At 43.7% G+C, this 15,822-nt stretch overlaps 1 protein-coding gene across 1 annotated transcript in view; it reads left to right on the forward strand.

The window, feature by feature from the left end:
- Positions 1–3,253, forward strand: part of SLCO2A1 (solute carrier organic anion transporter family member 2A1) — a 150,556-nt gene extending 147,303 nt beyond the window's left edge. The window contains exon 14 of the mRNA XM_036747810.1: positions 1,551–3,253. Coding sequence (XP_036603705.1) covers positions 1,551–1,671 — 121 coding nt within the window. The 3' untranslated portion in view covers positions 1,672–3,253. The remainder of the gene's footprint in view (positions 1–1,550) is intronic.
- Positions 3,254–15,822: the final 12,569 nt, after the last annotated feature.

Genomic DNA, 15,822 nt, shown 5'->3' on the forward strand with positions numbered 1-15,822 from the left:
GCTGAAAGCATGACCAGTGGTCAGGGAGAGGATGAGGGAGAGTTGTTGCCATTCTCAGGGCTCCTGTGCCAATCTGCCTATTGTTAGTGGTGATAAGAAAGTTGTGTCCCTTCTCCACAATGATCTCCACAATCAGTATTTTGAACTTAACAAACAAGTCTTAACATTTCAATACACAAAGAAGAACAGAAAAAGAGGATTGTATATGAAATTGAACTTCAAAACACCCATTTTTAAGGACACAGAGAAAAGGTGACTCCTACTATAATCATCATTTGTTAGAGCTGGAAGAGACATTGGAAAATGTCCAGTCCAATCCCCTGTCTTTATAAGTAGAGAAATTGAAGCCAGGGGAAAGGAAGCAACCTTTCCCAAACCATACACAATCATAAATAGAAGAGGTAAGACTGGAACGCCTTCCTCTTGACTCCCTTTCCATGATCCTTCTACCACCCAACACTGGCCGGTCCTGAAGGTGACATCAGAAAGCTATTCCTAACAGCCCTGTCCTTAGTCCGAGACCAAAAGAGTGGGGGAACCTCATGAAGTTTTGCTGTCCTAACTGCTTCATTTCACTCACTGAGTGCCACGAGGGACTCTGAAGGGAAGTGGGGAAGAGAGTGAGGGGGCTAAAATTAAGGGGTTGGGCTAGATAGTTCTTGAGGTCCTCAAGATCTATGACCCTAAGGTTCAGGGTCAAGAGCAAAAGATGCAGACAAAAAGATGCAGGAAAAAATCTCTCTTCCCCTTTGGAGTTTGATCTCAGGAATCAGGACCATCTGGGATACTGCATTACTTATCTCCAGATAAACTCGGCTTGTGGGCAGGAGGCTGTTGTCCTCTGCTTTCTTGCATTGTTTAATTAGCTCTAGCCTTCTAGGGGGACTGTGGGGTGCACTAGAAAATAGTTTTGTATTTGGAGTCAGAAGATTGAGATTTAAATCCAGACAGCTTGGTGGTATAGTGGAAAGAGCAAGGACTCAGAATCACAAATCTGGCCTGAGACACTTGCTGTGTGACACTGGGTAAACCATTTAGCCCAAGGGTGGGGAACCTTTTCCATACCCATGCTTCAGTTTCTCCATCTGTAAACAGGAGTTATAATGACACCTCCTGGGTTTGCTGTCAGGATTAGATGAGATATTTGTAAAGTATTTTGTTAACCTTAAAGTGCTATAGAAATACTAAGATAATGATGATGAGGAGGAGGGTTTTCTTCATCTTACAGACCTACATTACAGAGTTGTTGTAAGCATCAAGTAAGATAATATACTTTGCAAGCTCTAAAAGGCAACATGGGGGCTAGCTATCATCACTATGATGCCAGAGCTGCCACTTTCTACCTAAGTGACTGACTGAACCCTTCTGACTTTCAGTTTCCTTAACCATGAAATGAGAAGTTTGGCTTAAATGTCCTCTAAGGTGCTTTCCAGCTCTAGATCTGGGATGAGCATCTCTCACACCTCAGATCTCCTGAAACTAATGAAAGGGACTTTCCGTAAAAGCTGAGAGCCTTTCCCTATAATGGCCATTCTCTTTTCTCTTGGCAGTTATCTGGGACTGCAGATGGGCTACAAAGCCCTAGGCTTACTGCTGCTCTTCTTCATCAGCTGGAGGGTGAAGAAAAATAAAGAATATAACGTACAGGAAAAAGCATCTGGGCTGATTTAGCATTCTTCATTTACCCCAGCTATGACTTCCAGAAGAACTGGACTCCGAGCTGCCTCCCTCTCCCAACCCCAGCTCCCCAAAACTCATATTTACTAAAGTTAATAGTTTTTCTTTTTTCTTTTTTTTTTGGTAACTGGGAAGGAAAGGAGAAAAACCGACCCTTTTCTACTTTTTCGAAAACTTGCTCTACTTAACTGAGCTCTATAAATGTATATCTGATCTGTACTATCATATAACTCTTGGCCAAGGATTCTTCAGCTTTCATGGGACATGGAGCCAAGGGCTAGCCCCTTATTCAGAACTCTGACCTCAACAGAGTGTCTGTCAACCAGTCACTTCTCAGGATCTGACCAGGACTCTCCACTTAGGGCATTCTGATGTCCAGAGAAATAGAGCTTGGGCCCCCAAAGAAGGCAATTGCAACATAAGGCACAGTTGGAGACTCTAACCACCCAGGATACAGAACACTGACCTTCTTTCTGGGCCAGGGGCCAGGGACCATGTGGAGAAATACTTTGCTGGTAACACAGAGTGGTTATTTCCTTTTCTAAAAGAGATAAAGAAAGGACTATGTTGATTTTTTTTTGCAAGTAGTCTCTTGGGACTTAATATTTTGGCCGTTATAGGTGCTTGGAACATGCTATGTCCAAAGACTGGAAAGAGAAAGGAAGTTGTGTTGGAGGTAGGAACAATGGATGGAACTAGGAGCAAGTAGACACAGAGTGGCCGATGCTGGTCCCTCTCATCCTCAGGAAATGTTGGAGCCTCCACTGCCCAGTGGAGCCATTCTTGGTGACTTTACACTCTTCTGATCTACTCTTAGCCAACCCAACCAGGAGCCCAGGAAAGAAAGGTGACCGGTCCCTCAACATTCTTGGCCCCAAAGTGCTTCTGATAGTCTCCAATAGAGGTCATTTTAGAAACTGGAATGAGATGGGTCTCATGCTAGCCTGTTATCCCTCATCATTCTCACTGATGGAATTCAGCAGAAGCACAGATAATCCTCCATGATGGATTGTCCAAATATGAAGTGTCAATGTCAAGGCCAATTTTGTATTTACATGGTTTTATTTGTATCTGATGTTCTGGGAATTCACCTCAAACCAAAGAACGATGCCATGTTGTGGTGAAGACGTGAAGTGGAGCGGAAGAAGTGTCTACTTTCCCTCCCTGCCCTCCATCACCTGACACATCAGTTCATTCCAATCGCGCTTTCATTTGGAAGAAACAACTCCTCCTCTAGAGTGAGAGGAGAAAGGAGAACACTCTCATAAAGCACCTGCTTTAGCAGGGCTATGCCTTTTCAAATCTTCTTTGGACCAGGGCAGGGAGCTGAGTCTGCGGTGCAAAGGCCTCTCTTCCCATCAGGCTGCACAGAAAAATGAAGAAAGAAACAGAGCAAATACAAGATGTTAATGAAGTGAGTGGTCTGTTTGAGGGCTAGTAACCTCAAAAGGCAGTAGCCCTAAAAGGAAAATCTGCTCTGACAAACTGTAATATAGATACGTCACCCTCACTGGCATTGAGAGTTGACTGTACTTATCTTCAAGTATATTTGTAATTATAAACATATTTAAAACCATGTCTATCTTGTTCCTGTTGTGCAGAATTGGAAGGCTTCTTACTAGATATGGGCACAAGAGAAATGCATGCTCAAAGTCAGATATGGAGACTTAAGATTAGGTTAAAAGGGGTTCTTTCGACATCACCAACAAAAATGCTTATCAGGTGCCTAAAATGTGCAGGATTCTGTGCTAGGCATACATGAGTCCTTAAGTTAATAAAATGTCAGCTTCTGTTCCCAAAATGTTACCCCTTCCCCTCCACTCCTATACTTCCATCAACCACTTGTCCAACCATACTTGTCCATATTCACATTGGGAACTAAGGCCACAGTGGCACAAGGAGGGGACACACTGCCTCACTTGGGAACCCCCTGGGTCCCAACTTGGTATTTCTCTACACATGCACCATGACCTCATCCAGCTGCTTGCATTTCTGTGTGCCCCTCAAGTATTTCTGGGATCTCATTAGTACAAAATGTCTGAATATGGCCCAGCTAGGAAAGCATTAACTCTCCCTTTTCTTTTCCCTGAGATCTCAAGTACTTATTCCAGCCTCAAATGGGCCTTTTCAATGACCATGTCCAGTGCTTGCTTCCCTGGGCAGAAGACAAATAATCAGCAGATTAGCATGTAGAATGTTTATGGCATTGGGGCTCACATTTTTTTCTATCCATTAGAGGAGAGGGTTGGAAGAAAAGATCTCTGAGGTCCTTTCCAACGTTGTCTTATGATCCATCGTATCTCGCTTCTGGATTGGGCTTCTCATTACCATTGTGTACAGGAGGATATTCCAACTCCCTATTGAGCAGTAAATATTCTTCTTGATTCAGGCTGTCCCTACCCATCTACTGCCTACCGATGATACTGTAAATGTATATTCTCCTCCCACCCCCTTCCACCTCTTAAAGCTCTTTATTAAGTATATATTTGATATTTAATAAATGAAGGGGCACAGGAGAGGAAAGGATGAGAAGCACAGACACCATTAACAAAGAGCACTGGCTCTGGAGTCAGAGGACTGGGTACAATTCCACCCCTGACATTAATACCCATGAGACCTGGGGCAGGCCATTGAAACTCCCTGGGACTCCATTTCCTTATTTATAAAATGGGAGGTTTGGACTGAGGTCTCTTCCAGCTCTATGACCCTAGGTCCTGCACAACCTTCCTCCTACGTGACTGATATCACAAGGAAAAATCTACAGAGAGAGGCCAATATGACCACTGAGAATCCTATTGTCAAAATGGCGCTGGCAAAATCTAACCATGTAGTACTATCACCATCTATGACGCAGATGCTAGCTTGGGAGGGGCAGTGTTCCCATTTTGTGGTCTGAATGCGAACTGCAACAATTAACATCTTTGACCATGTTCTAGGGAAATGAAAGTATCTCCAGAAGCAGGAAGGAAGGAAGTAAACATTTATTAAGCGCTTGGGCTGAGGCTTTGTGCTAAATGCTTTACAAATATCTAATTATAATAATAGCTAACATTAATATAATGCTTACTATATGTCAGGCACTGTGCTAAGGGCCTTACGATTATTAATCTCATTTAATCATGGGAATGGGTTGCTCTTATTATCCCCACTTTACCGAGGAGGGAAGTAAGGTAAAAAGAGGTTATCATTTGTCCAGGGTCACACAATTTGTAAGTGTCTGTGGCTGGATTTGAACTCAGGTCTTCCTGACTCCAGGTCTCACTGCACCACCTCACTGCCTCTAAGTCAGGGAGTCTATCTTTATCTTCTAAACTGGCTTCCCAAAACCGTTCTAAATAACCCTGATGAGTCACCCACCTGCACATTGAACTGAGCACCCTACCCTACTAAGGGAAATCATGCCTCACTTTGTAGGAGCCCTCCCTGACCCACAAATGAGTGTCAGTTTCATTGTTAAAGCTCCCAGTTCTTGTCCTCATGAGAAACAGAAAAACCTTTTAACTCTTACTTTGCACACATAGTTAATACAAAAGCCTTTTAACTCTTTGCACCCACCCCACAATTCTAATACGTTGGGGTGCAGAGTAGAAGCCGCAGATTTGGGGGATGACAAATGGCTCTGTATATGGCCTCAGTTTTTCTGCGGCAATTTAACTAAACTCCCCTGTGGGCTGCCTTCAGCTGCTGAAGAGAACAGCTAACTACCAAAGATACTGAAAAGTGGTAGCGAGTTCCCCTTTACCAAATCTTTATAGTGCCGGGATGACCATTTGTCACTATTTTATTGTGTTATTTAATGTGTGACCCTGTTCATAGTATTCTAGGCATCTTCCAAACGTAATAAAAGATGGGCATAAACTCCATTTGGGTTTCATTGGATCTAATTTCCATCGTATGAATGAGTTTACACAGTAGGGTAATGTCAGTGGAGTAAAAGCACTAATAGGAAGAGAGCTGCTCATCCTCTCCCATTATGTGTATGGGATCGGCTCTAGAAAGACGAGTTGCCGCTGGAGCTTGTGAAATGCATCCCTACCTAACCTCTCTGTAAAATGGGTATAATAAACATAGCTCACAAGAATGCTGTGAAAAGAAAGTGAGATAATAGAGGCGACAGCATTTGTCGGAGGTAGGAAGGGAGAAAACGCTTCCCAGACTTTGGTATAAAATACTCAGTAAGTCAAGGACTGTAACATCTCACTTATCCAGAATTCAGCCAACTGGCAACTTCTCTGTCCTAGCCAGAAAGCAGTCATGGACCAGGAAGTAAGTCTGAAAAGAAAAAAGGCTCGAGGGCTACCAAAATCAAGTCTGTGCGATAAAGTCCATGCCCTTCCGTCAGAACCCCGCTCACAGACGGACAATTTACTCCTACTTTACACTTAGTTCTAATAAGCAAGGTCATCCAGTTTCCAAGGCAGATAATAAAACACCAGTCTACAAGGGAGGAGAGAGAACTGACTGGTATAGATAAGTCTGCTGGTAGCAATGGGAATAGCAATACCTATTTAAGGTATGCTTATACAGTAAAACTTGTATTGCTTTTTATAGCACTTTTAAGGGGCTTTATAAACATTATTTCATTTGGTCCTCACAAAAACCCTGGAAGGTGGATACTATCATTATTTTCATTTCACAGTGGAGAAAACTGAGGCAGGCTGAGGTTAAGTGACTTACCCAGGGTCATACAGCTAGCAAGCCTCTGAGGTCAGATTTGAACTCAGATCTCCCTGACACTATCCTCTATGCTAGGCAGCTGACAGGAAAGCAATAAATGGTAGAAAACTAGAAACTTTAAAAAGCAGCGGCTGAGGCATATTTCAGAACCAAACAGCTTCCTCTCTCCTCCCCCTCCTCCCCCATGGTCCCTACGGGCATTTTATGTTAGAACCCAATCCAACAACTGATATTCATAACGATGACCCCGAACCATTAAGAATAAGTTGAAAAAGAGTTAGCAGGGATGTTTAAGAAGCCAAGGATGTCTGAAATACAGTTTAGAAAAATTCCCACCCAAAATTAAAATGAAAACCCTCTGGTCCTCCTAAGGGAGGGTGAGACATCCAGAAAACTTGGCTTTCGAAAGCAACTCATTGCCCACGGAGTTCTAGATATCTTGAGATTTTCACAATCCAATTACTCAGTGGTCTCTTGCCAAGGGAATCAGGAATAACTGAAATCCATAACTAATCCAAATACCTCAGCATAGCCCTGAGCACATAGTAGGCTCTCAGTGCTTGTTGACTGTTCCTTTGTCGGTGATTTGAAACTCCTTCCCAAAGCTTTGACCCCTACTGCTGAGGAGGAAGCAATAACACTGGTTTAGTTTCACTCCCTAGAGTCATCTGGAAATGTCTCCAAGAGTGTCAGAATGGACGGGGAAATGGCAGTGGGGATGTAGGAAAAATGACTTCCAGCTAGTGAAATTAGTTTCCTGGATGCCTTTTCTCAGGAACTGATCTGGATAGAAAATCCCAGTAAGAAAGACATCCTAATGAGATTGAGATGGGAAACCTTTTTCTATTGAGGCAAAAAAAAAATAATTAAGCACCACACACGTGTAAAGAAATTTATTCTACAGTCAGTTATTTTGGTTTGCTAAAACTTTTCCAAGAGAAATATAAGACATTAGCCTTTTAATTAATAAATGAGGACTTTTGGGGAGTTAGGTTACAGGAACTTAGTTAAATCCTCATACTCAGTTGGTTGAACTGAGTTTATAGAATAGTAAATATAGAATATATTTTTTATAGAATAGACATAGAATAATAAATATAGAATAATATAGAATAACAAATCCCCATGGATGTGACCAATCATATCAGAAAGATAAAAGGAGACATGTATAACTGCTTCTCTGACACTTAATATGTGTGGTCATCCTAACTTGGCAAGTGGAAATGTACACTTGATAGGTCCCAGAAGGGTGACTGTCCAGACAATAGCCCACTAAATAGTCATATGGCCCACAGCTGTTAAGTGCCTTGTAATTTTACATTGGTTAGACAAAAGGAGTTGGATTTTCTAATCTAGGGTAAGCAATCCACAACCACCTTTGAATGCACCAGCCATGAATAGGTCACAAAAAGTTAAACACAATGGATAATAGAATTCTTTTGGAGTAAGGGGATACACTCATGAAAATGTGGCTAAACACAGAGGTTGACAGAATTCCTTTTGAGTCAGGATATACTCATGAAAGTTACTCTAGCGATCTTTTATCTACATATCTACATATCTCCTTCCTCTGAGTAAAAGGGGCCTAATCTAATTGATTTATGTCACTGTCTAAACAATATAATAATGAATAATATTAAGATTTCAGCACTTCAAGAGTTGGTATTTTGATTAATATGGGTACACCTTCCATTGAAGTTTATCCCAAACTCTTTTTGTCTTAGTAGATGACTTTGAGACATACTAACTCCAACAAGGCCCATTACCCAGACGCCAACTTGGTAATAAGCCTCTCTGAACTTGGCTAGGCTATTCCTTGGACAAACAGGTGTGCATTACTGGGGTCAAATAATCATGTCACTTAACGCTGTTTGCCTCAGTTTCCTCATCTGTACGATGAGCTAGAGAAGGAAAAGGCGAACCACTCCAGTATCTTTGCCAAGAAAACACCAAATGGGGTCATGAAGAGTCAGGTATGACTGAACAACAAAATCAGCTATATTACAGTCAGCTAAAGAAAAGAGAAGAAGGAAAAAGGAAGGATAATGAGCAAAAAAACAGATTAAAAGAGAAAGAGAGGACATAGGACAGAAGGAAAAAGGAAGAAGTAAAGAATCCAGAAGGAATCTTAGATGTGACTCAGGGCAATCCTCTCATTTTCCCTCTTTCTCAGATAGGGAAAGGATTCAGTCATAAAGGGAATAAGTAGTAAGTCAGGATTTGAACACAGGTCTCCCAAGTCCAAGGACAATGCACTTCCCTTCCCACCATGTTCCTAGTCTCCCCAGTAAATCCTCGGGCTCCTGCTAGCAAAGTGGTGCTGAGTGTTCTGAGCGAGGGGGAGTGAGGGCAGAGCCCACACAGCCTGAAGGTGGGGAGATACCCCCAAGGTACCTCTCAAGTGCTTCTGTTGCCCTGGGCAAAGAGAGGGAGAGGATACATTGGGGCAGTGGATCCCTGGCCCTCAGCTCAGAGACCAGACTCCTGTCCCATCCCCTTGGGGAAGTTTGGTGAGTTGGGGTGAGTGAACTTGGAAAGCAAGGACATCCCAGAAGGATACTTCTCTTCCCACACCCCCGCTTGTCTTGAGTCATGAGATCGGGAGCTGTGTTCAGGAATGTCCTTGTCTAAGAAGGCCACATTTCAAAAACTTGACTGAAAGAGCCTGGGAGGGAGGATACCTGGGATGCTGTCACTTCTCTAACACTCATTCTGCTCCTCTATTTTCTCTTCCATAAAATAAAGGAATCAGACAAAGAGGGGGGAGGAGGAAGAATTCCTAAGGACTTGTTGATCTCTATCAGTCAACAAATCGTTGGCATTTGAGGGGAGCTAGGTGGTTAGAGCACTGGCCCTGGAATCAGGAGGACCTGAGTTCAAATCCAAAGTCAGATACTTCCTAGTGGTGTGACCCTGGGCAAGTCAATTAACCCCATCAGCCCTTAAACAATGACAGTAACAAAAAGTCCATAGCATTTGAATGCCATTGGACCCCACTCAAGCTCCAATTCAGTAAGAGCTGAATGAACACTCTTTTGTGATCTGGAGTCTGAAAGCTCTTTCCAGCTGTAATGTCATCTCATAATATTTTTAGAGTTGTAGAGGGGTTGATTTCAAGCCTCCCCCCACTTTGATATAGTGATTACCACTGCACCCCAGCCCCCTAGTCAAGTTTCTTAGGTGCTAAGTGTGAAAAAACAGTTAACCTTGTTTAGCACCTAGTTACCAAGAATAATTAATTAAAGTAGTAAGACACCATATGGTCTGCTCCCTCTCTCCTGGGGCCACTTCCCCTGCCTTAGCCTTGGAGTATCCTGAGGTTTCTGCCCAAGGGGCTGTTATCCTGGGATCTCAAGCAAAGGAAGGTGTCTTTGCCCCACCCCACCCTCCATCCCGTGTGTGGGGACCACCCTCCGCTCTAAGGGAGGAGGCCAATCAGGTTGTTCGCCTGAGTCATGGTTTACGGTGTTTGCTTCAGATACAAAAATTCCTAGTTATGGTTCTGTCTCTTCCTCCTCAGATTATCTTGTATGACACTTATTTGTGCATAAGTCGTATGACCCAGGTAGAGTTTAAGCTGAGAAGGCTGAGGAGCTCTTGCTTTATTTAGCTCGGTGCCTCAAACAGGGTAGGCACTTAATAAATGGTCATCGGAATGAATTGAATTACACTTGTTGAATTCTCAAGGGCAATTTTCTCTTTCCTTCTCCCTGAGAGAAGCCGGACATTGGCCCACCCACTCTCTTTTGGCAGGTTGGGAAAAGCCTCGGATTTAGAGTTAAGGAGGGATGGCTTCAGATAAATCTAAGTAGGTTAGAGCAGGGAGGTACAGAGACAAGAGTTAGAACAGTGGGGTGGGCACCTCTGGCCCTCAGCTGCTGAACTTGGAGTCCCTGGACCAGATTTCAAATCCCACCTCTGCTACTTACTTCCTGTGTGACCTTGGGAAAGTCCATTTAACATCTTTAGGCCTCAGTTTCCACATCAGTGGGGCAGTTAGGTGGTACCATAGTGCTCAGAGTGCTTGGGCCTGGAGTCAGGAAGACTCATCTTCCTGAGTTCAAATCCAGCCTCAGACACGTACTAGCTGTGTGACCCTGGACAAGTTACTCAACCCTGTTTGCCTCAGTTTCCTCATTCGTAAGATGAGCTGGAGAAGGAAATGGCAAATCATTTCAGTATCCTTGCCTAGAAAACCCCAAGTGTGCTCAGCTTCAATCTACTTCAGATTCACTCTGGCCCGCTTGTATCACACGCATCACAAACGCTCAGACTCCCCAAGAGTCTACGCATTGTGGTGAATCTTAATAAACTTTTGTTTTTCTTTGGCAAAAAAAAGAAAACCTCAAATGGGGTCACGAAGAGTTGGACATGACTGAAATGATGCAAGAAAATTCCTCATCAGTAAAATGAAAGGGTTGAACTAAATAACCTCTAAGCTCCCTTTTAGCTCTAAACTGATGGTCCTGTGTGGCCCTCTTCCTGTCCCTTCCACCATCCCTCTTAAACCGCTTCAGTGGCCATTGGCCATTGTGGAGACGAAGAAGGAAGAAGGAAAAGGAAACACATTGGCTCCTTTGTATTCTTGGATCCCCCTCCCAGATCTTGCTTCCTTCCACACCAGAGCCTCAACCAAACTCTTTACCATCCCCAGCCTCCATCCCCCTTCTTTCTTCCTTCCTTCCTTCCTTCCTTCCCTCCTTCCTTCCTTCCTTCCTTCCTTCCTTCCTTCCTTCCTTCCTTCCCTCCTTCCTTCCTTTCTTCCTTCCTTCCTTCCTTCCTTCTCTTTCTTTCCTTCTTTCTTTCTTTCTCTCTTTCTTTCTTCCTTCCTTCCTTTCTTTCTTTCTTTCCCTCTCTCCTTCCCCCCTTCCCTCCTTCCTCCCCTCCCTCTTTCCCTCGTTCCTTCCTTCCTTCCCTTTCTTTCTGTCTTTCTTTCTTTCTTTCTTTCTTTCTTTCGTTCTTTCTTTCCCTCTCTCCTTCCCTCCTTCCCTCCCTCCTTCCCTCCTTCCTTCCTTCTTTCCTTCCTTCCTTCCTTCTTTCCTTCCTTCCTTCCTTCCTTCCTTCCTTCCTTCCTTCCTTCCTTCCTTCCCAAACTGTCAGCTCTAGCTCCTTATCACCCTCTCCCCAACTGGTCTCCCTCCCCCTCTTCCTGTATCCCCAGCTCTGTGGTATATGATGATTCAATTCCACTAGTGTGGTATAATGGCAAGAGCACTGGATGTGGGGTGAAGGGGAATCTGGGGTCAAATCCTATAAATGCGAAGTACTACCTATGTGATGGTGGGCCAGTCACTTAAACTCTCCAGGCCTTAGTTTCCTCATCCAATAGGAACTCAGATAGTCTTTAAGGTCCCTTCTAGGTGAAAGTTTTATGACCTTAGTGACAACACCTTACAATTATAATGATTTTTGTCCTAATAACCCCATGAGTTAGACATGACAGGTCTCTCTCCTTCCCCAACCATTTTATAGATAAAGAAACAGCCAGGGACTTGAGGTCTAGTCTCAAAGTCACACTGGCAAGCACATTTTCTAGGTGCCATGGGCATGCAGCCACCATCAGTGCTGGGGGTGATAATTTAACTCCTCTTCATAGCTCCCTGGAAGTCTGAGAGAGATCTGGGGTTGCCTCTGACCCCAATAGAGTGGCTTCATGGAAAGAGAGAGGAGCTTTCTCCTCCTTCCCTTTCTACTGACTGTGGGCATGGCTCCTCTTGGCTAATGGAAGTCCTCTTTAACACCTTCCCCTCCGCCCAAAGGGACCAGGCATTAGCCTCTAGTCACTCATGTCCAAGGCAAAGGGCCAAACCTATGTGCCCTACTGGAAGGGGCCAGAGCGCAAACTCATTCCCATGCATATTCTGTGGGATGGCTCTGGTTACTTGCTCTGGGTCATATAGTCAGTATTAGAGTTGCTTGAGAGGCAGTATATTATTGTGAGCAGGCATTGACCTTGGAGCCAGGAAGACCTGGGTTCATATCCCACCTCAGACACTTTCTAGATGCATGACCCTGGGCAAGTCACTTAAACGCTCTCTGCATCAGTTTCCTCAGAAGCAAAATGAAAAGGGTTGGATTTAATGTCCCTCTGGCTCTAAATCTATGATCTTATTCAGAACAAGGATTTGAACTCAGTCCTCTGGACTCCAAAACCACTGCTCTTTTCCTTTAGCCAGGCTTTAAGCTGTCATTCAGCACCAAATGAGTTAAACTGGATTCTAGGGGTCATTTAGGAGCCTGATCACTTCATAGAACAGTGTTATTGTAAGAAAATGCTGACTGAGTTCCAAAGAACTGACTTACACATGAACTTTGGGAACAGAGCCCATTTATAAGCCAGGGCCTGCCTTACACCTCCACCCCCAATCCATTATGTGATTTGGAGAGAAACCGGAAATGGTTAACAAGCCTTTCCTGCTCTCTCCTAAGTTAATTAAAATGAAGCCTGGCCTCTTCTCCACCTAAGCTATCCCAGATGCTGTCCTGGTGGACTTTCAACGTTACCCAGGGCAGAACTTCATGTCGTCTCTTGGAAACCTATCCCGGGCCTTAGCCTCAATCCTTCTCACTGTACCTTTAGCTCACGCTCCTTTTCCATCTGCTTACCAGCCTCCAGATGAAGACTTTTCCCTTGCTCAGTGAATTCTTTCAAAGTTGCCCTTCTACTCCCTTTCTCCATCTTGCTAAACAAAGCCAGTGTGGTTCTATGCAAAGAGCAAATATGGTACCCATGGAGGCTCTAGTATAGCAGAAAGAGAAGGGATGGCGGGCTTCAGACCCTAACTCTGATGTTATTGCCTATCTGACCTCCGGCAAATCACTTAAACCTCCAAAGCCTCAGTTCCTTCCTCTTAAAAATGAAAAAGGTTAGAATATTTGTATGGTCTATTTGTATTTGTATAGAAGATCTGTGGAGTCTAGAGCAGGGGTGGGAAACCTGCAGCTTCAAGGCCACATGTGGCCTTTTAGGTCCTCGAATGCGGCCTTTGGACTGAGTCCAAGTGCCTGCCACACTTGAGGACCTAGAGGACCACATGTGGCCTCGAGGTTGCAGGTTCCCCACCCCCTGCACTATATGATGGTTTTCAGAGTTGCTTTTAGTCAGAGGTTTTTAACCTATAGGTCTCTGCTTGTTTTTCAAAAAACCTGATAACTGTATTTCTTTCTTTCTTTTTTTTTGAGGCAATGGGGTTAAGTGACTTGCCCAGGATCACACAGCTACTACACATGTGAGGTCATATTTGTACTCAAGCCCTCCTGATTTTAGAGCCGGTGCTTTATCCACTGCCCCACCTGGCTGCCCCGATAACCTTATTTCAATAGAATTAATTTGTAATCCTTTGTGTTTTATGCATTTAAAAACTATTCTGACAAATATACCAGACTGCCAAAGGGGTTTATAATATAAAAAAGGTTAAGAGTCCCTAGTTTAAGTGAAAGTTGTGCAGAAGTCAATGCAGGTTGGCAAATGACTGTCAAGTCAAAGGATTTGGATTCCTATTCTGCCTTTGATGTTTTACTACCTGTGTGACCTTGGGCAAAGCCTGGGCTTCACTCAGCTTCTGTTTTTTTGTTGTTATTCAGTCATTTCAGTCATGTCTGACCCTTTGTGATCCCATTTGGGGTTTTCTTGGCAAAGATATTGCAGTGGTTTGCCATTTCCTTCTCTAGCTCATTTTACAGATGAGGAAACTGAGGCAAACAGGGTTAAGTGACTTGCCCAAGGTCACACAGCCAGCAAATGACTGAGGACTGTTTGCTTATCTGTAAAATGAAGGGGTTGGACTAGAATCAGGGTAGGGAAACTGTGGCCCTCTAGCTCCTCAAGTGCAGCCCTTAGACTGAATCCAAACTTCACAGAACAAATCTCTTTAATGAAAGGATTTTTTCTGTAAAATCTGGACTCAGTCAAAAGGCCACACTCAAGGCTCACCATCCCGTGGTCTCTGAGGTCCTTTCCTGTGGTCAGTTCAGTAGCATGTCTCCAGGTTCCTCTGCAATCTGCCACTAGATGGCGGGATTTACCTTTCTATGGATCCCTGCATCCTATCGTCTCGGAATCACCGAGCAGGAATTTGAAGGTCAATTCTAAAGCAGTTTCTTATGCTAATTCTAGTTCACCAGGCCCCCAAAGCCGGCAGAAGCATCCCTGGGAAGATCTGAAGAGGGGATCGCTCCCATCCCGGGCCTGCTGTTGATGACTGACATTCTGCACAGACACCCAACAGCGGCAACAGCCTTCATGTTACCAACAGCTGCCATTTCTAGCTAGCACTTCAAGGTTTGCGAAACCCTTGGCATATATTTGATCTTCGCAAGAGCCCTGTGAGGCAGGTAACTTTAGCTATCGTTGTCCCCTGATTAAACTGAGGTCCAAAGGTAAAGTCATTTGCCCATAATCACAGAATTATAAATATCATAATTTAATTATAAATCAATCAATGAGCATTAAGTGACTACTATGTGCCAGCCTCTATGCTGAGGGCTGAGGATACAAAAAGAGGCAAAAAGACTGTCCCTGCCCTCGAGGAGCTTACAGTCAGAGATGGATCTGAACCTGGGTCTCTCTGTTTCTGGTCCAGCAGTCCTTTAACTACTCCAAACTTTAATGTGATCACCAGTCCTCATAGTTAACATCACTATAAAGTTGTGACAAAAACCCAAATGGTTGCTCTCCCCCAGCTGCTCCTGGGCCACTCCTACTTCCCCCTCCCCCCAGCATGCTGCATGGTTTGTCTTCATTCCAGGCTATATGAAGAATGGGCAAAATCCATGCTCAAAACCCTCTCCCAAAGGCAGCGACTTCTTTTCACTTTTCTTCATTCTTCTAGATCCAGGATTCTTAACCTGAGGGTCTGCAAACTTTTCTGAAAAAAAAAAATTTTGATGATTGTATTTCAATATAATTTCTTTCCATTGTAATCCTGTGTATTTTATTTTATGCATTTAAAAACTTTTTTCTATCTTTTTTTTTGAGGGGGAGAAGGCAAGGGAATTAGGGTTAAGTGACTTGCCCAAGGTCACACAGCTAGTGTGTCAAGTGTCTGAGGTCAGATTTGAACTCAGGGTCCTCCTGACTCCAGGGCTGGTGCTCTACTCACTCTGCCACTTAGCTGCCCCTTAAAAACATTCTTGGAGCAGCTAGGTGGTGCAGTGAATAGAGCACTGGCCCTGGAGTCAGGAAGACCTGAATTCAAATTTGGCCTCAAACACCTGACACACTTACAGACACAATGCACTTTTAAGTTTAATCTGCTTTATTAACTTTTTCTCTATCACTTTAAGTCTAGACAATCAACAAAACCAGCCAAGCTCTGATTTGTGGTCCACTGATTTCTGAGAAGTAAATGTTCACGATGATTTTTTTTAATTCACCTTTTTATTTTTACCTTTAAAATTTTGATTTCTGAATCCCCTCCTTCCATCCAGTCCCTCTCCCAACCATTGACAAGGCAAACAATGATACTC

This window comes from Trichosurus vulpecula, chromosome 2, assembly GCF_011100635.1.
Source record: "Trichosurus vulpecula isolate mTriVul1 chromosome 2, mTriVul1.pri, whole genome shotgun sequence".
NCBI lineage: Eukaryota > Metazoa > Chordata > Mammalia > Diprotodontia > Phalangeridae > Trichosurus > Trichosurus vulpecula.